At 40.0% G+C, this 20872-nt stretch overlaps 1 protein-coding gene across 2 annotated transcripts in view; it reads right to left on the bottom strand.

Annotated features, from left to right (window-relative positions):
- Window positions 1–20872, bottom strand: part of lrba (LPS-responsive vesicle trafficking, beach and anchor containing) — an 807866-nt gene that overhangs the window by 241940 nt on the left and 545054 nt on the right. For both annotated transcript variants that reach the window (XM_073042906.1, XM_073042907.1), the window contains exon 43: window positions 20490–20602. In XM_073042906.1, the coding sequence (XP_072899007.1) occupies window positions 20490–20602 (113 nt within the window). The remainder of the gene's footprint in view (window positions 1–20489; window positions 20603–20872) is intronic.

Raw genomic sequence — 20872 nt, 5'->3', positions numbered from 1 at the left:
AGAATAAATATTAACTAAACTAGTATCTACTATTTCTAATGGTGAAGTATCTAGGCCTCTGGCCTCAATTTGAGATACAGTACTTTATTTAAAACCTTACTTGAATAACCCAACATTGATGTTAAGATGATGTTACCTTGTCCGAGTTTCCATCAGTAGAAACACTCTCTCATTGTCTATACTCTATCAATTCTGTACCAAATTGTAACAAGCTGTCTTGCTATTAAATGCGAATTATATAAGATTCTGTCCAAGACTATTACTGATTGAATAAAGTGTAATTGGAGGCAGGTGATTCATCCAACCCTGTCAATCTTTAACAATTTTTATCAATCAACCATAAAAAGGAATCAGATGTTTCATGGCATGGTATGGTAACTGCTCTGTCCAAGACTGCAAGGAACTGCAAATACTGTGGAGCCAGCTCAGCACATCACAAAAAACACTTCCCCTCATGGACTCTCTCTATGCTTTCTGCTGCCTCAGTTCAAAGGTGAAAATTCAAAGTAAAATTTATTATCAGAGTATATACAAATCACCACATGGAACCCTGAGTCTTTTTCTGCGGGCATTCTTAGCAAATCTATAGAACAGTAACTGCAAACATTAGGAACTATAAACTGTAAACAAACTGTGCAAATGCAGATAATAAATAACGAGCATGAAATAACATGATAAAAGAGTCCTTAATTGAGTGTAGTTATCCTCTTTTGATAGAGAGCCTGAGGTTGAGGGGTAGTAACTATTCTTGAACCTGGTGTTGCAAGTTCTGAAGCACCTGTACCTTCTACCTGTTGGGAGCAGTGAATAAAGAGCACGGCCTGGGTGGTGAGGATCTTTGATGATGGATGCTGCTTTTCTACGGCAACATTTCATGCAGATGTGCTCAATGGTTGGGAGGGTTCTGCCTGTGATGTACTGGGTCGAATCCACTACCTTTTCAAAGATTTTCCGCTCAAAGGCATTGGTGTTCCCATACCAGGCCATAATGCAGCCAGTCAGCACACTTTCTACCACGTTTATAGAAGTTTGCCAAGGTTTTTGACGACATGCTGAACCTCCACAGACTCCTGAGATAGTGGCATCCGGGAATTTAAAGTTACTGACTCTTTCCACCTCTAACCCTCTGATGATTACTGGCCCATGGACCTCAGGTTTTCCTCTCCTGAAGCATACTTCCCTCTCCTGCAGTTCCTTGGTCTTAGTGACAATGAGTGAGAGGTTGTTGCTATTATACCACTGAGGCAAATTTTCAATCTCCTGTACGCTGGTTTACCACCGCCTTTGATACAGCCCACAACAGAGGTGTCATCACAAGCAGCCATCATAACCAAAGAACATGCCCATCCTGGATATTCTCTATTCTCCTCTCTTCCATAGGGCACAAGATACAAAACCTGAAAACAGGCACCACCATTCTCAAGGACAGCTTCTACCCTGCTGTAATAAGATGACTGCACGGTTGCCCAGTACAAACAAACAAACGCTTGACCTCACAACCTACCTCGTTATTACCCTGCACTTTATTGTCCGCCTGCACTGTGCTTTCTCTGTAGCTGTTGCAGTTTACTCCACATTCTGTTATTGTATTACCTTGTACTACCTTAATATACTGTGTAATGATTTGACTTCTATGAAGAGTATGCAAGACAAGAATTTCATTATAACCTGGTACATGTGACATAATAAACCAATTCTGAGTCCTTGTCGGTGGTTTGGGCCTTTATTCAGCCCAACTCGTTTCCATTCATCCATAAATGTGCAGCCTACATTTACATACAATGTCCCACATTTTCTATTGTTCTCTCCATTATTTGATGGTGAGCTTCCAAAACCTTAATGTCAAATTCCTCCAGAACTCCACAGTACTGTGCAAAAGTCTTAAGCACATATATATATATATATAGCTAGGATGCCTAAGACTTTTGCACAGTACTGTATATTACCTCATAAGAGAGTACTCATTCCGTTTCCCATCCCCCCCACATCCTAATCCACTCTCTAACCATGTTATCCATTGTTTATCAAAAGCTTTTGGTACACCCCACCTAACTCACTCTAGTTTGCCTTCTCCACCTTGCTGTGTTCAGTGTGTCAAAACTTCCCTTCAGCCAAACCTTTCCCTTTACTACACAACATCGATACTTTTATAGCTCCATATTCTTGTGAGATGAATGATGTGCAAATACACATTTTTTAAAAATACCACATATTATTTAAAAGCCATTGATCAAATACAAAGATTACAAATAATCCTGATGAACGACACAAACAGAATGTTAAAATTAACACCCTCAGCCATCATTCAAATAATAAGCATACCAATGCAATTACCCTGGAAGTTTCTCTGCTCGGTTATTTGAGATCTTGTTACAGCTGAGGTTATAAAGCAGTGATTCAAGATTTCCTAAACAAATCACTCTGCTTTAAGGTAGATAAGAAGTTGCCCAATTTAAATTTTGATAACATGCTTGTAAATTAAAATCTGGTTCCAAGACATCGAAAATTCTATTCCATGATACTGGAATTTGACAAAATAAGCATTAAAGCCTCTCCTTGCAATTGGCCAACTAGGAGACAACAGTGGACTAGTTTGTATTGGGTCAGGCCTTCTTCTCAAAGAGTACGACTAACTGCATACATTTTATCTATTTATGGAGGTGTGACCAGACTAAAACTGGAAGTCAGTATCACCCCTCACCACCACTGAGTCCTTCTGTAAATCAGAACAACTTTAAATATTGTATCCCAAGTCTCTATCCTTCAATTATCCAAAATAGTCAATGAGATCAAAATCAAAGCAATAATGACCTGCCAACACTTTTAAGGAACATGGAGATTCACCATGAATTACCATTTCCTAAACAGGAATTTGAATTAGATTTGATTCAAATGAAAAGTATGTAAGTGGATCAATTAATATATAACTTAGTAAAAGAAGTTTCACTTAAATAGGTTAAAATAAAATAGCAGTCAAGGTAACAATGAAAAAACAACAATGACATCCATAAAAATACATTCTGAAGAAACAAATCCACTAATGCATAAGGTAATAAAAGCTTATATTCAATGAACATACAAGGGGTCAAAATGAAGGATGCACTCTCTATCTCAATTGATCAAGCTATAGCAAGGTTTAGTAAAGACTTCAAGGAAATGAAATGTAATATGACTTACATCAGTAATGTCAATGAACCACATTTAATGGAAGGAAGTCGTCAAAATACAAAATAGAAAATGACTACTAGAGGTCAAAAAAATGTTGGAAACAGATTTAGAGTTTTTGAAAAACCTAGTAGATGATTGATAGATACTGAGTCAGAAAATAATCAATATTAATCAGTTGATAAGTGTAATTTTATTGGGTAAATATATTATTTTTAGACCGGTATTACAGTTAAACACTTTACCTTTTAAAATGTTCTTACTGCATACAATAAATCTATGTACTTTTAACATAGTAGAAAAGAATGAAATCAATAGCATAATTAAATAACCATTTGTAAAACTGCCTTTTCAGAAGTCAATTTGATGAATTAAGCAACTGCCCCTTTCATGATGAAAGTACATTATTATAATTATTTATCCTATTATATCAGAAATAAAGTAAAAACACTTTAAATGTATATTATCCTCAACAAAAAAAAATCAAAACTTGCAGCATTTTGCCAGCATTTATTTTCATTGCCTGCAAGTATTGTAGGAGGTTTCTTTCAGTTGAAATATGACACAGGGCCCAGCCTTTTACATGGATGCAAAAAAAGTTCCATGGTCTCATTCAAAATGAAGCTAAAGAACTCTCCTGATGTTGGAAGTAGTTGGAAAACCAGATGATAAACCAGAAACTCTAGAAAAGTAGCTGCCCTTAAGGTGGATAAATTACACATACTGAATTTGAGGCAGACTAGTTTGCTGAGGAAAGTAAGAACAAAACACACAAAAGTGCTGGCTATAAGCTTTCAAATAACTTTAGGTAAGGCAGTGATGCCTGAAAAATGGAGAATTGTATGTCATAGTCTAGTTCAAAAGGTGTGAAAAATAAATCCAGGAGCAACACATTAGTCAAGTTAACTTCACCAGAAGTTAAAAAAGAAATCAGTTTATTGAGGTTGAAAGAGGTTATATAGAGGAGACTTTCAGAAATAGTATTGAGGGGCACAATCTGTAGTTGCTTAGACAGGAATGGATTGATTGAGGAAAGTTGTCAAATGCAAATCATGTTTAATAACTATGAAAGTATTTATAGATTATGTAATTGAGACAGTACAGGAGAAATATGCAGTTGATATTGTGCATACCCACTTTCAAATGGGATTTAATAAAATGACAAATAACAGACATAATCAAGACTGTAACTAGTACGATAGAAGGGACAGTAGCAGCATGAATAGAAAATTAACTGAGTGACAGAAGATGTGAGATTGATATTTTTTGGACTAGAATTGTACAGTGGTACTCCCTAGGGCCAGTACCAGAATAACTGATTTTCTAAATGTTCAATAATGATTTAGAATTGGGAATAAATTTCTGAGACATGATGACACATAAACATGGAAGTACAATTAACTGAGAGAATGACAGGAATAAAGAGAATAGAGAGATTGATGGAATGGAGAATTGTATGTTATAGTCTAGTTCAAAAGGTGTGAAAAATAAATCCAGGAACAACACATTAGTCAAGTTAACTTCACCAGAAGTTAAAACAGAAATCAGTTTATTGAGGTTGAAAGAGGTTATATCTTAGAGATGGTATATATAATTATCTGGATAGACAGGGTCTGATTAGGAATAGTCAGCATGGATTTGTGCGTGAAAGGTCATGTTTGACAAATCTTAATGAATTTTTTGAAGAGGTTACGAGGAAAGCTGACGAGGGTAAAGCAGTGGATGTGGTCTATATGGACTTCAGTAAGGCTTTTGACAAGGTTCCACACGGAAGGTTAGTTAGGAAGGTTCAATCGTTAGGTATTAATATTGAAGTAGTAAAATGGATTCAACAGTGGCTGGATGGGGGATGCCAGAGAGTAGTTGTGGATAACTGTTTGTCAGGTTGGAGGCCGGTGACTAGTGGTGTGCCTCAGGGATCTGTATTGGGTCCAATGTTGTTTGTCATATACATTAATGATCTGGATGATGGGGTGGTAAGTTGGATTAGTAAGTATGCAGATGATGCTAAGGTAGGAGGCGTTGTGGATAATGAAGTAGGTTTTCAAAGCTTGCAGAGAGATTTAGGCCAGTTAGAAGAGTGGGCTGAATGATGGCAGATGGAGTTTAATGCTGATAAGTGAGAGGTGCTACATTTTGGTAGGAATAATCCAAATAGGACATACATGGTAAATGGTAGGGCATTGAAGAATGCAGTAGAACAGAGTGATCTAGGAATGATGGTGCATAGTTCCCTGAAGGTGGAATCTCATGTGGATTGGGTGGTGAGAAAGCTTTCGGTATGCTGGCCTTTATGAATCAGAGCATCGAGTATAGGAGTTGGGATGTAATGTTAAAATTGTACAAGGCATTGGTAAGGCTGAATTTGGAGTATTGTGTACAGTTCTGGTCACCAAATTATAGGAAAGATATCAACAAAATAGGGAGAGTACAGAGAAGATTTACTAGAATGTTACCTGGGTTTCAGCACCTAAGTTACAGGGAAAGGTTGAACAAGTTAGGTCTTTATTCTTTGGAGAGTAGAAGGATGAAGGGGAATTTGATAGAGGTATTTAAAATAATGACGGGGATAGATCGAGTTGACGTGGATAGGCTTTTTTCATTGAGAGTAGGGGAGATTCAAACAAGAGGACATGATTTGAGAGTTAGGGGGCAAAAGTTTAAGGGTAACACTAGGGGGGATTTCTTTACTCAGAGAGTGGTAGCTGTGTGGAATGAGCTTCCAGTAGAAGTGGTAGAGGCAGGTTCGGTACTGTCATTTAAAGTAAAATTGGATAGGTATATGGATAGGAAAGGAATGGAGGCTTATGGGCTGAGTGCGGGCCAGTGGGACTAGGTGAGTGTAAGCGTTGGCGCAGACTAGAAGGGCCGAGATGGCCTGTTTCTGTGCTGTAATTGTTATATGGTTATATGGAATGTAAGAATATATGCCAGATGAAATGTAATACTGGAAAACATGCAGTCAAATTTTGATAGGAAGAATAAAAAGATGCAATTCTAAATGGGGTACAACAGAGATCTGGGCATATTTATCACTGAAAATGGCAGGGCAGGTTGAGAAAGTAAAGAGCAGTAAGTAAAGAAAGTAAAGCGTGCTTTATAAACAGCAATATTAAGTACAACACCAAAAAAAAGTTATGGGACTTTATAAAACACTGCTTTGACTATATCTATTCTGTCCATTTCGAGGAAATTTGAAGAAAGATGTGAAGGTTTTACATTAGGTGCATTAGAGATCTGCTGGAATGATTAGAAGGATGATGGGAAAGGGAAAATGAGAGTTGTTGTCTTGGAACTCATAAAAATGACCAAGGAGGAGGTATTGGATGTCTTACAGTGCATTAAGGGGAATAAACCTCAGAAGTCTAATTTGGTGCATCCTTGAACCTTGCAGGCAGCTAGAGAATAAACTGTGGAGGTCCTTGCAGAGATTTTGCTTCACATCTGACTACAGATAAGGTTCCAGAGGACTGGAGATTTGCTAATGTGGCACCTTTTTTCCCCAAAAGGCCAGGAAACTATAGTTTATTCCAGCAACTTAACTACCAATGTTAGTAGGTCCAACATCATGGTGGGTAAATTGCTGGAGGGGATTACTCTGAAGGACAGGATCTACTAACATTTGGTGAGACATGGAACAATTTGGATAGTCAGGTTGGTTTTGTACATGGAAAGACATATCTGACAAATCTCTTGAAGTTCTTTCAGACAGTAACCAAAAGGACAAATGAGAGTAGGGCAGTGGATGTTGTCTAAATGGACTTTAGCAAGGGCTTTGACAAGGTACCCTATAGCAGGCTAGCTTGTAAGGTTAATTGGCTCAGTGGTAGGAAGTAGAAGGTGATGTTTGAGGGCTGTTTCTCAGACTGGAGGTCTATGTCTAGTGGTGTCCCATAGAGGTCAGTGTTAGGACCTTTGTTGTTTATAATTTACATTAAAAAATTGAATGTGAATGCCCCAGACACAGTAAGATTGCAAATGATACTAAAATAGGTGGTGAAGATTGTGTAGAATACAAAAAGTTACAGAGAGATTTTGATTAGCTAGGTATGTGGGTTGATGATTGGCAACTGGCCTTCAATCCACATAAATGTGAGACATTGCATTTTGAGAGTTCAAGTCAGAGTAGACTGATATAGTGAATGGAAGGCCCCTGAAGATGATTTTAGAAAACAGGGGCCTAGGAATGCAAGTCCATACTTTCAGTCATTCTCATATTAACAAAAGATGTTATTAAACTGAAAAGAGTGTAAAAAAGGTTTACCAGGATGTTGTCTGGACTTGGGAACCTGAGTTACAAGAAGAGGTTGTATAGACTAGGACTTTACTTCCTGGTATGGACAAAACTTTGGGGAACCAGATAATGGTATGCAAAATCATGAAGGACACAAACAGGGTGAAAGCATACACTTGTTTTCCCAGAGAAGGGGTCCTAAAAACAAGAAGGCATAAATTTAAGATCAGAGGCGAGAGATTTACAAGTGGTATGCACTTCAAAGGGTGGTGTGTATTTGAAACGAGCTGCCAGAGATAGAAGTTGAGGAGGCCTCATTTGCAACAAAAGCCATCTAGATAAATATGTGGATAGGAGAGTTTCAGGGTATTATAGGCCAAATGCTGGCAGATAGGACTAGCTCACTGGACAACACTTTCAGCATAGACGACTTGATCCAAAAGGCCTGTTCCCATATGGTATGACTATGAAGCATTTTAATTTTGTGGGTAGACTGATTTCTCTGGAAAAAACATGCACTGAGGCCTAAAATTTAAGGCTAGAGTAGTGACATCCTCTTTTAAGTGTTTCCTTTACATTTGCTCTCACTATCTCCCACTACACCTGTTCTTGCTGATATCTACAAGGTCTACCTTGATTGAGAAAAGATTTTCCATGCCTTCTGGCCCAATCATCCACCTATACAGTCCACTGGTTCCATTATATCATCTGTCAGTCCAACTCTCCATCCCAGACTCTGCTCTGATTACATGTATAGTCAATCTCTCACATAACCCTAGCAGGATATTCGTTTGATAGGCCACAGTCCCAGATAGACAATTGCCTGCTTGATCAAATCATCTTGCCAAGTGTCTCTTTCTTCACCCAATCCCAACATCCAGTCTTGTCTAAGCAATCACTACCCAAGTAACCAGCCCTCCACCCACCTTTCCCAAATCACAGCTTATTCCTCATTTCCTTCCCAATATTGCCTCTAGTCCAGTGACACTCTCTCAACTCCCAATCTCTCTCTCTACAAACTACTAATTCTTTCAATACTGCCATCCGACCCACTCCTTTTCAATTCACAGGTTAACTGGATTTCTCCACTTGTTCTAGTGCTGAAGGTGAGATCAGCTACTCTGCTTTGGGGCTTGCACACGACTGGATTTTACTAGCAATGCACCTAAAACGAAATCCAGCCCACTTCAATCTATTTATCTTATGGGACATCTCATACTTAACATCAACAGCACCTTTCCAACAATGACATCTCTTCTACTGAATGCGAAGTAATGGTCTCAGCTACTTGACTACAAACCTAATTTCTGTGGATCACAATTCTGAATAATGGTTTATGCTTGGAAGTAAAAGTTGGAAAATATTTCATTTAAATGCTAATACTTTATTACAATTTTAGAAATCAAAACCATAGATACGTGAAAAGAAAAAGATTGGTCAAGACAAATGTAGGTCCTTTACAGTCAGAAACAGGTGAATTGATCATAGGGAACAAAGACATGGCAGACCAATTGAATAACTACTTTGGTTCTGTCTTCACTAAGGAGGACATAAATAATCTTCCAGAAATAGTAGGGGACCGAGGGTCTAGTGAGATGGAGGAACTGAGGGAAATACATGTTAGTAGGGAAGTGGTGTTAGGTAAATTGAAGGGATTAAAGGCAGATAAATCCCCAAGGCCAGATGGTCTGCATCCCAGAGTGCTTAAGGAAGTAGCCCAAGAAATAGTGGATGCAATAGTGATAATTTTTCAAAACTCCTTAGATTCTGGATTAGTTCCTGAGGATTGGAGGGTGGCTAATGTAACCCCACTTTTTAAAAAAGGAGGGAGAGAGAAACCGGGGAATTATAGACCGGTTTGTCTGACATTGGTGGTGGGGAAAATGCTAGAGTTGGTTATCAATGATGTGATAACAGCACATTTGGAAAGAAGTGAAATCATCGGACAAAGTCAGCATGGATTTGTGAAAGGAAAATCATGTCTGACGAATCTCATAGAATTTTTTGAAGATGTAACTAGTAGAGTGGATAGGGGAGAGCCAGTGGATGTGGTATATTTAGATTTTCAAAAGGCTTTTGACAAGGTCCCACACAAGAGATTAGTGTGCAAATTTAAGGCACACGGTATTGGGGGTACGGTATTGATGTGGATAGAGAATTGGTTGGCAGACAGGACGCAAAGAGTGGGAGTAAACGGGACCTTTTCAGAATGGCAGGCAGTGACTAGTGGGGTACCGCAATGCTCAGTGCTGGGACCCCAGTTGTTTACAATATATATTAATGATTTAGTCGAGGGAATGAAATGCAGCATCTCTAATTTTGCGGATGACATGAAGCTGGGCGGCGGTGTTAGCCGTGATGAGGACGCTAAGAGGATGCAGGGTGACTTGGATAGGTTAGGTGAGTGGGCAAATTCATGGCAGATGCAATTTAATGTGGATAAATGTGAGGTTATCCACTTTGGTTGCAAGAACAGGAAAACAGATTATTATCTGAACGGTGGCCGATTAGGAAAAGGGGAGATGCAACGAGACCTGGGTGTCATTGTACACCAGTCATTGAAGGTGGGCATGCAGGTACAACAGGCGGTGAAAAAGGCAAATGGTATGTTGGCATTCATAGCAACAGGATTTGAGTACAGGAGCAGGGAGGTTCTACTACAGTTGTACAAGGCCTTGGTGAGACCACACCTAGAATATTGTGTGCAGTTTTGGTCCCCTAATCTGAGGAAAGACATTCTTGCCATAGAGGGAGTACAGAGAAGGTTCACCAGATTGATTCCTGGGATGGCAGGACTTTCATATGAAGAAAGACTGGATCGACTAAGCTTATACTCACTGGAATTTAAAAGATTGAGGAGGGATCTTATTGAAACGTATAAAATTCTAAAGGGATTGGACAGGCTAGATGCAGGAAGATTGTTTCCAATGTTGGGGAAGTCCAGAACGAGGAGTCACAGTTTAAGGATTAAAGGGAAAGCCTTTTAGGACCGAGATGAGGAAAAACTTCTTCACACAGAGAGTGGTGAATCTGTGGAATTCTCTGCCACAGGAAACAGTTGAGGCCGGTTCATTGGCTATATTTAAGAGGAAGTTAGATATGGCCCTTGTGGCTAAAGGGATCAGGGGGTATGGAGAGAAAGCAGGTACAGGGTTCTGAGTTGGATGATCAGCCATGACCATACTGAATGGCAGTGCAGGCTCGAAGGGCCGAATGGCCTACTCCTGCACCTATTTTCTATGTTTCTATATGGATTTGGAAAAAAATCGTTTGTTATTTTTTGTTCAGATTCAGATTGAAGTTTTTAATCAAACTAAGTATCTTACAAAAACTATACATTCAATAAAATGGTAACTTAAGTTGCTTGCTTTTGTCCTTTTATTTTTTTTAATAGTTTTACAGAAATTGATTTTCGTGCATCAATCTCAGAAAGATGGACTATTATGAGACCATTTCATTTCTAGGGTTGAAAAAAATTTCCAACTACAGGCATAGGGTATGAGTTGGGTAACTTGCATTACTTTTCCATTGTGAAATTAGACAATAACTTAAATTAAAAATTTTGTCCACTGAATGTAAGGATTTCAAGAAATTTTATTATTTGTTCCCCAAAATAAAATTGGAAACTAAATTCATATAGCATTATTTCAGATAACTTTCAATCACAAAGACTTCAACCACTTCTATGCATAAGTTTCTAAAAGATTGATGCAAACTTCTTTGATAAATTTCAGCTACCACAAAGCTTTACTTTTCATACCATTACCTGCTAGCTTGTGCCCCTCTCCTTCCCCCTTCCTTTGTTATTCTGGCTACCACTCTCTTCCTTTCCAGTCCTGATGAAGAATCTCAGTCCAAATCATCTTGTTTAACTGTCATTCCCTTCTGGATGACATTTAGTGGTTATTTTTCCCCAACGTCTCAAAGTTCAACCTCTCACCCTTGCATTTAAAGTTTGCACTTACAACATAATTATTACAACCTTCAATCCTTACCCCTGATATCACTGAAGAATGCTTGCCCCTTCACCCTACCATTGCACTTCCCTGAATAATGCTGAATGCTACTGTATCAGAACAATGCAAAATCTAGTTTGACATTTTATGCACCACAGATCCCGAGGAGACATTGGATTGCATAGAGGAAAAGAGAGTTTAAAAGAAGTGAATGGGGGAAGTCAGTACAATTTGTGTGCCACATTTTCCAAGCAGACATTGATTGCATAAAAGCAGAGAGAATTTATTGGAAGTGAGTGGAGGTAGTCAGCACATTTTTGAATATCAGAGTTCATGAGGAGATGCTGGATTACATAGAAGGGGAGAGTACTTAAAAGAAGCGAGTGGGGGGTGTTGGCACTTTTTGTGTGTAACAGTTCCCGAGGAAACATTGAATTGTTCATAAAAGGCACTGGTAAGGACCAATGAATAGGAGGAAGGTTTAAGCGGAGCATCCATAGTGAGAGTGGGCCAGAGTTAGAATGGGGAGTTCAGGCATTGGCTCATTGAGGCTTTGGTGAGGAGACAGGACACAGTGGTATTTAAAATTTATTCTTTCTTTCTTTTTTATTGCACGCTTAGAGCAGTGGGGATATCAGGCAGGATAATGGAATGCTCATCTTCTGGGATGTGGGAAGTCGGGAAGACTTCCAGTATCCCTGATGACTACACCTGCACTAAGTGCATTCAATTGCAGTTTCTTACAAACTGTGATAAGGAATTCAAGCTGGGACTGGATAAACTCTGGAACATTCAGGAGGCAAAGGGTTTGATCAACAGGACATACAGGGAGGTAGTTACACTCAAGGTGCCGGACACAAGTATCAGAAAGGATCTGGCGAGTGTGGATTGGGATAGATAGACTGTTGTCTAGCAAAGGTGTATTTGGTAAGTAGGAGGCCTTCAAAAGGGAAATTTTTAGAGTATGGAGTTTGTATGTTCCTGACTGAATAAAAGGCAATGAAAACAGGTTTAAAGAACCTTGGTTTTCGAGAGATATTGAGGCCATGGTTAAGAAGAAGGAGGGGGGTAGCAGGAAAATGGAGGTAGGAACAAATAAGGTACTTGAAGTATAAGAAATACAAGAGGACACTTAAGAAAGAAATCAAGAGGATTAAAGGAAAGCATCAGGTTGCTCTAGCAGACAAGGTGAAGGAAAATCCTAAGGGCTTCTACAGATATATTAAGAGGAAAAAGATAGCTAATGACAAAATTTGGAAGATCAGAGTGGTAATCTATGTATGGAGCCAAAAGAGATTGGGGTGATCTTAAATGGATTTTTTGCATATGTATTTATTTGGGAGGCAGACACAGAGTCTACATAAGTGAGGCAAGACAGCAGCAGGGTCATGGACCATATGCAGATTATAGAGGAGGAGGTACTTGCAGTCTTGAGATAAATCCCCAGGGCCTGACATGGTGTTCCTTAGACTCTGTAGGAGGTTAGTGCAGAAATTGCAAGAGTCCTACCAGACTTACTTCAGGTCAAAGAGAGAGATTGAAAAAGGAGCATTCACAAGCTTTCGATGTTGTTTCAGCAGCCCAATCAAATCACGATTCATTAACAAGGGCAAATAAAAAATAAGTCAGGGATAAGCAGAGTGGCGATTGTTGGAGTGGACCAGTGTTAGAGCTTTGGCTCTATAGGCTTGGGCAAGGTAATAATCTGGTAACTTTCTTTGTTAGTGCATATTAGAGTAGTAAGAATGGGTCCGGGGGCTGTGTTGTGTTCTTTGTGTGAGATGTGGGAATTCTGAGAGATCTCCAGTCTCCCAGATAATCACATCTGCACCAGGTAGACCAAGCTGCAGATTGTCAGAGAATGTGTTATGGAATTGGAGCTGGAGCTCGATGACCTTCGGCTCAAACTGGAAACTGGGTAAATGGTACTTAGGCACTACAGGGAGGTAGTCACCCCTAAGCTGCAGGAGGCAGTTACCAGGTGACTGTCAGGAGACGGAAAGGAATTGGGCAGCCAGTACAGATTGCCCCTGTGGCCAGTTCCCCTCAATAATAAGTATACCATTTTGGATACTGATGAGGGGAACAGCTGAAGGAAGCTGCAGTGGCCAGGTCTCTGGTACTGTGAATGGCTTTTATGCTGCGGTACTGTTTCCCGGATGGTAGTAGCTGGAATAGATTGTGGTTGGGGTGACTCAGGTCCCCAATGATCCTTCAGGCCCTTTTTTCACACCTGTCTGTAAATGTCCTGAATTGTGGGAAGTTCACAACTACAGGTGTGCTGGGCTGTCTGCACCACTCTGCAGAGTCCTGCAATTAAGGGAGGTACAGTGTCCATATCCGGCAGTGATGCAGCCAGTAAGGATGCATTCAATTGTGCCCCTGTAGAAAGTTCTTAGGAATTGGGGGCCCATACCAAACTTCCTCAACCATCTGAGGTGAAAGAGGCGCTCTTTCAGCATTATGAAGGACCCCATGCACCCCTCATACAATCTCTTCTCCCTCCTGCTGTCTGGGAAAAGCCTCCGAAGCATTCGGGCTCTCACGACCAGACTATATAACAGTTTCTTCCACCAAGCTATCAGACTCCTCAATACCCGAAGTCTGGACTGACACCTTGCCCTATTATCCTGTTTATTATTTATTGTAATGCCTGCACTGTTCTTGTGCACTTTATACAGTCCTGTGTAGGTCTGTAGTCTAGTGTAGCTTTCTCTGTGTTGTTTTTTTTACGTTGTTCAGTCTAGTTTTTGAACTGTGTCATGTAACACCATGGTCCTGAAAAACGTCGTCTCATTTTTACTATGTACTGTACCAGCAGTTATGGTCGAAATGACAATAAAAGTGACTTGACTTGACTTGTGTCTTTTTCAGCACACAGCTGTTGTGTACAGACCACATGAGGTCCTTGGTGATGTGGATGCCGAGGAACTTAAAGCTGTTTACCCTCTCAACCCCAGATCCATTGATGACAATAGGGGTTAGCCTGTCTCCATTCCTCCTGTAATCCATAACCAGCTCCTTTGCTTTTGCAGCATTGAGGGAGAGGTTGTTTTCTTCACACCACTGTGTCAGAGAGATGATTTCTTCCCTATAGGCCACCTGTTTGTTGTTTGAGATTAGGCCAATCAATGAAGTGTCATCGTCAAATTTAATTAGCAGATTAGAGCTGTGGGTGGCGACACAGTCATGAGTATACAGGGAGTAAAAGAGGAGACTTAGAACACAGCCCTGAAGGGCTCCTGTGTTGAGAGTCAGATGGGTGGAGGTGAGGGAGTCCACTCTTACCACTTGCCGGTGATCTGACAGGAAGTCCAGGATCCAGCTGCACAAGGCAGGGTGAAGGCTGAGGTCTCTGAGCTTCCTGTTGAGTCTGGATGGAACTATGGTGTTGAACTGTAGTCCAAGGATAGCATTCTCACATAGCCATCCTTCTTCTCCAGATGTGTAAAGACAGTATGTAGAGCAGTGGCTACTGCATCATCTGCCAATTGGTTGTGTCAGTAGGCGAACTGCAGAAGTTGACATAATCCCAACATTTGTGCACCAACGAAAATTAACTGAAAGCAAATGGTGCCACCTTTTTCCTTACCAGAGTTTGCGGTTTGATTCATTCTGAAAATCGTAAAACCTTCTGGTCGTATCACTGAATCCAGTGTATCCGCATTTAACCAAGTTTCAGTGCAACAAGCACTTGAGATCTGCCTCATCTGCCTCTGATACAGCAGCCTTGCCCTGAGATAATCAAACTTATTTTCTAGTGATGGCCATTCGCTACCAAGAGGAGGTCACATCCCTCTATTCTTCAGCCTGGTTTGAATTCTGCTTCTCCTGCCGCATTTTTGGCCATGGCATTGACCCTTGAAGGCTGTAGTTTATGACTTTTGCTCTACACTTAACCATTGAATCTGTGACTGACGTAATAACAAGCAGGCTAGACAAAGGAGAATTGGTGGATGTTGTGTACTTGGATTTTCAGAAGGCCTTTGACAAGGTGTTGCACATGAGGCAGATTAGCAAGGTAGAAACACATGGAACTGCAGGAAAGATACCAGCATGGATGGAGAATTGGCTGATTGAGATGAGGCCAAAAGTAGGAATAAACTGAGTCTTTTCTGATTGGCAGCTGGTGATTAGTGGAGTTTGGAGAGGAGTTCGGGACTGCTTCTTTTTACATTGTATGTGATTGATTTGGATAACAGAAGTAATGGTTTTATGGCCAAGTTTGCAGATGATATGAAGATAGGAGGAGGAGCAGGTAGCATTGAGAAGCAGGGTGGCTGCAGACAGACTTAAGACTGGACAAAGAATGGAGAATGGACAAAGAAATAGCAGATGTTGGTAAGTGTATGACCATGTACTTTGGTAGAAAGAATAAAAGCATAGACTATTTTCTAAATCGGGAGAAAATTCAGTAATCTGAGGCGCAAAGATACTTGGAAGTCATCTTGCAGGGCTCCTTAAAAGTTAACTTGCAGGTTGAATCAGTGATGAGGAAGGCAAATGCAATGTTTTCTTTCAATTTGAGAGAACTAGAATATAAAAGCAATTATAAGGCACTGTTAAGGCCTCACATGAAGTATTGTGAGCAGTTCTGGGTCCCTTAGCTAAGAAAGGATGTGCTGACATTGGAGAGGGTTCAGAGGAGGTTCTAGAATGATTTCAGGAATGAAAGGGTTATCATATGAGGGATGTTTGATGGCTCTGGGCCTGTACTGATAATGAGTCTATAATGAGTCAACCTATAGCCAGGGAAGTGATGACCCCCTCCTGTTACTCTGTTTGAAGCAACTTATTTTTTATTCTGTCTTACACTCTTCTAATATTTGTTTATCTGTGAACTCGTAATGCTACTGTGATACTGTAATTTCCTTGGGATCAATAAAGTATCTATCTATCTAGTTGCTGGAATTCAGAGAACAAAGTTGGGGGTGGGGATCGGGAGCTGGATATCAATAAAACCTATCAAATGTTAGAAGGCTTAGATACAGTGGGTGTGGAGTGGACATGGGTGAGCCCAGGATCAGAGGGCATAAACTCAGAATGCAGTGACGACCATTTAGAATGGAGATGAGGAAGAAATTATTTAGCCAGAGGGTGGTAAATCTGTAGAATTTTTTGCCACAGGTGGCTGTGGAGGCCAGGTCATTAGGTATATTTAAAACAGAGGCTGATAGGTTCTTGAGTAGTCAAGATGTGCAAGGTTACAGGGAGAATGCAGGAGAATGGGGTTAAGAGGGAAATCATCAGCCATGATGAAATGGCAGAGCAGACTTGATAGGCTGAATTGCCTAGTTCTGTTTCAATGTCTTATGTCTTGTATTTAAAACATTCTTAGCCAGTGGTGAGGTGCTGGAGGATTGGAGGACAGCCAATGCTGTTCTGTTGTTTGAGAAAGGCTCCAAAATAAGGCAAGGTATTTTTGGCCAATGTGCCTGACATTAGTCATGGGAAAGTTATTGGAAGGAATTCTAAGGGGTCAGATATTTAAGTATTTGGATAGACAGGGGCTGATGAGGGACAGTCAACATTGCTCTCTGCATGGTAGGTCATCCCTAACCGATCTTATAAAGTTTTTCAAGGAAGTTTCCAGGAAAGTCAGTGAAGGCAAGACAGTAGCTGTTGTCTAATGGACATTAGCAAGGCATTTGACAAGATCCCACTTGGGAGGTTAGCTAAGAAGGTTCAGTCGCTTGGCATTCAAGATGAATTAGTAAATTGCATTAGACATTGGCTTTGTGGGAGAAGACAGAGAGTGAATCTAGATGGTTGTCTATCTGACTGGACCCCTATGATTTGTGGTGTACCATGGGGATTGGTGCTGGGTCCGTTGTTGTTTGTCATCTACATCAATGATCTGGAAGAGAATCTGGTAAACTGGATGAGCAAATTTGTAGATGACACCATGAGAGTGTAGTGGACAGTGAGGAAGACCATCAAAGCTTGCAGTGGGTTCGAGACCAGCCTAAATAACGGGTTGAAAATGGCAGATGGAATTTGATGCAGACAAGTGTGAGGTGCACTTTTGGAGGACCAACCATGGTAGGTCTTTGACAGTAAGCAGTAGGGCCCAGAGGAGTGCAGTAGAACAGAAGGATCTGGGAATACAGGTCCATAATTCCTTGAAAGTGATGTCACAGGTTGATAGGACTGTAAAAAAAGCTTTTGGCAGATTGATTTATGAAGGCTAATGTATTGAGTACAGGACTTGGGATGTTATGTTGGAATTTTATAGGATGTTAGTGAAGCCTAATTGGAAGTATTGTTTGCAGTTTTGGTCACCTACCTACAGGAAAGATTGAAAGAGAGCAGAGAAAATTTGCAAGGATGTTTCCGGGACCTGAGGACCTGGGTTATAGGGCAAGTTTGAGTAGATTAGGACTTTATTCCCTTGAACATAGAAGAATGAGGGGATACTTGATGGAAGTATACAAAATAATGAGGGGTGTTGATAGGGTAAATGCAAGCAGGCTTTTTCCACTGAGGTTGGGTGATACTGCAACTAGAGGTTAAGGGTGAAAGGTGAAATGTTTAAGGAGGAGCATGCGGAGGAACTTCTTCATTCAGAAGGTGGTGAGAGTGTGGAATGAGCTGCCAGCACAAGTGGTGGATGCAGGTTAATTTCAACATTTAAGATAAATTTGGATAGGTACATGGACGGGAGAGGTATGGGGGGAGCTGGTCCAAGAGCAGGTTAATGAAATTAGGCAGATTAATGGTTCAGCACAGACTAGATGAGTGAAGACCATGTTTCTGTGCGTTAGTGTTCTATGACTTCATATTACGAAATAAACTAACCTAGTCCTTCGAGCCTCTAGGAACTACCTCCCTCTTCCCGTTGTAATTAGAATTACAGAATCAAAGTCATTGCCTCATCAGCCCACTGTATCCAAACTGACCGCTTTCCTTCAGTTTTAGGACCCATCTTAATGCTATACTGTACTCCAAGTGTACCTCAATTCCAAAACCACAAAGAGCTCCTTCCACCCCTGAAATCTTCTTCCTGATAAATCTGGATTCCAAAACCTCTACCTCAAGGATTTCAGAAAGTATATCCCACTCCAAAATAATTAAAAATTTACAGTCACAGCTCAGGTACTGTCCGAGCAGAAATCACTTTACTATGACTGCTGGAACTAGGTGATGTCCTGACTGTTGCTAAATCTGCACTTCTAATACCATTACTTGTACTTGTACAACTTTCCTTAAAACACTTGAATTCTCGTATCAACCATATATATCAAGTATTATACTTGTTATCAAAATAAATACATGGTCAAAGAATGATGGCGGGTAAAACATCAAAACACAATCAATATGCTTCTGTTAAAAGGTCATCAATCAGAAACATTAATTCTGTTTTCAGCTCCACAAATATTACTTGACCTGTTGAGTATTTTCAACATCTTCTATTATTAGTTCAATTTCGAGCACTCCTTCAGAAATAAAACACTGGTAATTGCCAAAAAAAATTAATAACCAAAATGGTGGATAATAGGAAATCCTGGCATGTACATATGTTAAAGAATATTTATCGAATCTAAAAGTGCATACCTACCATACTTCCTCAACTTTTTTTTTCTTTAATCATAGATAAGAAACAGATCAGAATAGAAAAGAAGACACCAGGAAACAGTCAAATATTAAAATAACTTGTGAATCTTTACAAAATGGCACCTAAATTGGAAGTTATTCTTGAAACATCCTCCTTTCCAGCCATCTCAGTTCAACATTCAGACTGGACCGAAAATCCCCAAAATTCTAAAATATATCTTTCTTTAAGAATTGACAGCATTTATAACTGAAAACTTCAAGTGAGGAGGAAAGCTGATCTGAAAGTTTAGCAGTGAAACTTTTTTTAGCTAATCAATGATTCTAAAATCCCTGCTACTAAGAAGCAGGGAAGAGACAAAAAGTAAGAATAATTGGAGGGATGGAGAAGTGGTCCATGTGTGAAAGGAAGGGCTGACTCGGGGGTGTGAAGGACAGGAAGGAAAGATGGGGAGCATGATCAGAGAGAAGGGAGGGGTAGTGTGAAGCAGCAGAGTGGGAAGAAGTAGGTTGTGAGATTGGTATTAAGCCATGGGACAGGAAGAGAACAAAACAAAGTGGACATGGGATTCAGCAAAACAGGAGGGAGGTACTGGAGTACTGAAGAGAATAGAAAAATAAAAATTGATTTATTAAGGTTGTAAAAGACTATGGAGGTAACATGCAGAAAAAGGGAAAAGATAGGAACAATATGGGAAAGATGCAAATCCAGCAATTTTTTTATTATAAGAAGCACTTAATAAGAAGCCAATAAATCTTACAAAATTTAATGGCCCATTAAGTTCAAATACTTCCCAATGAAGCTAAGCTAAAAAACAAAACGGCCAAACTAACAATAAAAGTATCCATGCAACACACACAAAATGCTGGTGGAACTCAGCAGGTCAGGTAGCATCTATGGAAAAGAGTACAGTCGACATTTTGGGCCAACATCTTTCACCAGGACTGGAGAAAAAAAGATGAGTAGTCAGAGTAAGAAGGTGGGGGGAGGGGAGAAAGACATACAAGGTGATAGGTGAACTGGGGGGGGAGGGGTGAAGTTGATTGGTGAAAGAGATACAGGGCTGGAGAAAGGGGAATCTGATAGGAGACAACAGAAGGCCATGGAAGAAAGGAAAGGAGAAGGAGCAGCAGAGGGAGAGAGGGAGGTGATAGGCAGGTAAGGAGATAAGGTGAGAGGGAATGGGAATGAGGAATGGTGGAAGAAGGGAGGCACTACCATTTTTTCCTCCTCTCTCCCCACCTTCTTACTGACATTATTTTCTCTCCATTCCTGATGAAGTGTCTCAGTCTGAAATGTTGGCTGTAATCTCTTCCATGGATGATGCCTGGCCTGCTGAGTTCCTCCAGCATTTTGTATGTGTTGCTTAGATTTCCAGCATCTGCAGATTTTGTCATTTGTGATAAAAGTATCTATATTCAAGATAACCAGCTTACAGAGGAATATTTAAAGGTGGGATGACGCATGAAAAAAAATTAACAAAAAATGTAAAAATGAAACCCAGAAGATATTTGAAGCTTCAGTGTATCACTTGATTCTGAATGTTCTAACTGATAGCACTGTTAAATTTAAGAGACAATACCTTGGACAAATCTCTGAAATTGCTTGGCAGAGTCAGATCCAGTTCTTCTGATTCATAATTAGTTATCACCCACGGAAAGACCGGATACTGATTTAAGTCACTGTAGGTTCGACCTCAACAGGAAAAGAAACAGAATTTAGTTCATGAGCTGGATATGCAGTAAATTGGGCATTAAAGCTTCCAAGCAGTTAAATTGCACATGGTAATATATTTTTAACATATGAAAACAAATATATATAATTTCAGCAGCACACATAAAAATACATATATATTACATTTCCTAAAGGAAGCCAACAAGTGGAAAAAACAAGATTCAGTTCCACCACAGCAGTGGAAAATTGTTACAATTGAAGAGGAGAACTGGAAGATTTTAAGATAATACG

The sequence above is a fragment of the Hemitrygon akajei genome, chromosome 4 (assembly GCF_048418815.1).
Source record: "Hemitrygon akajei chromosome 4, sHemAka1.3, whole genome shotgun sequence".
Classification (NCBI taxonomy): Eukaryota; Metazoa; Chordata; class Chondrichthyes; order Myliobatiformes; family Dasyatidae; genus Hemitrygon; species Hemitrygon akajei.
This window is presented reverse-complemented; position numbering and strand designations above follow the sequence as displayed.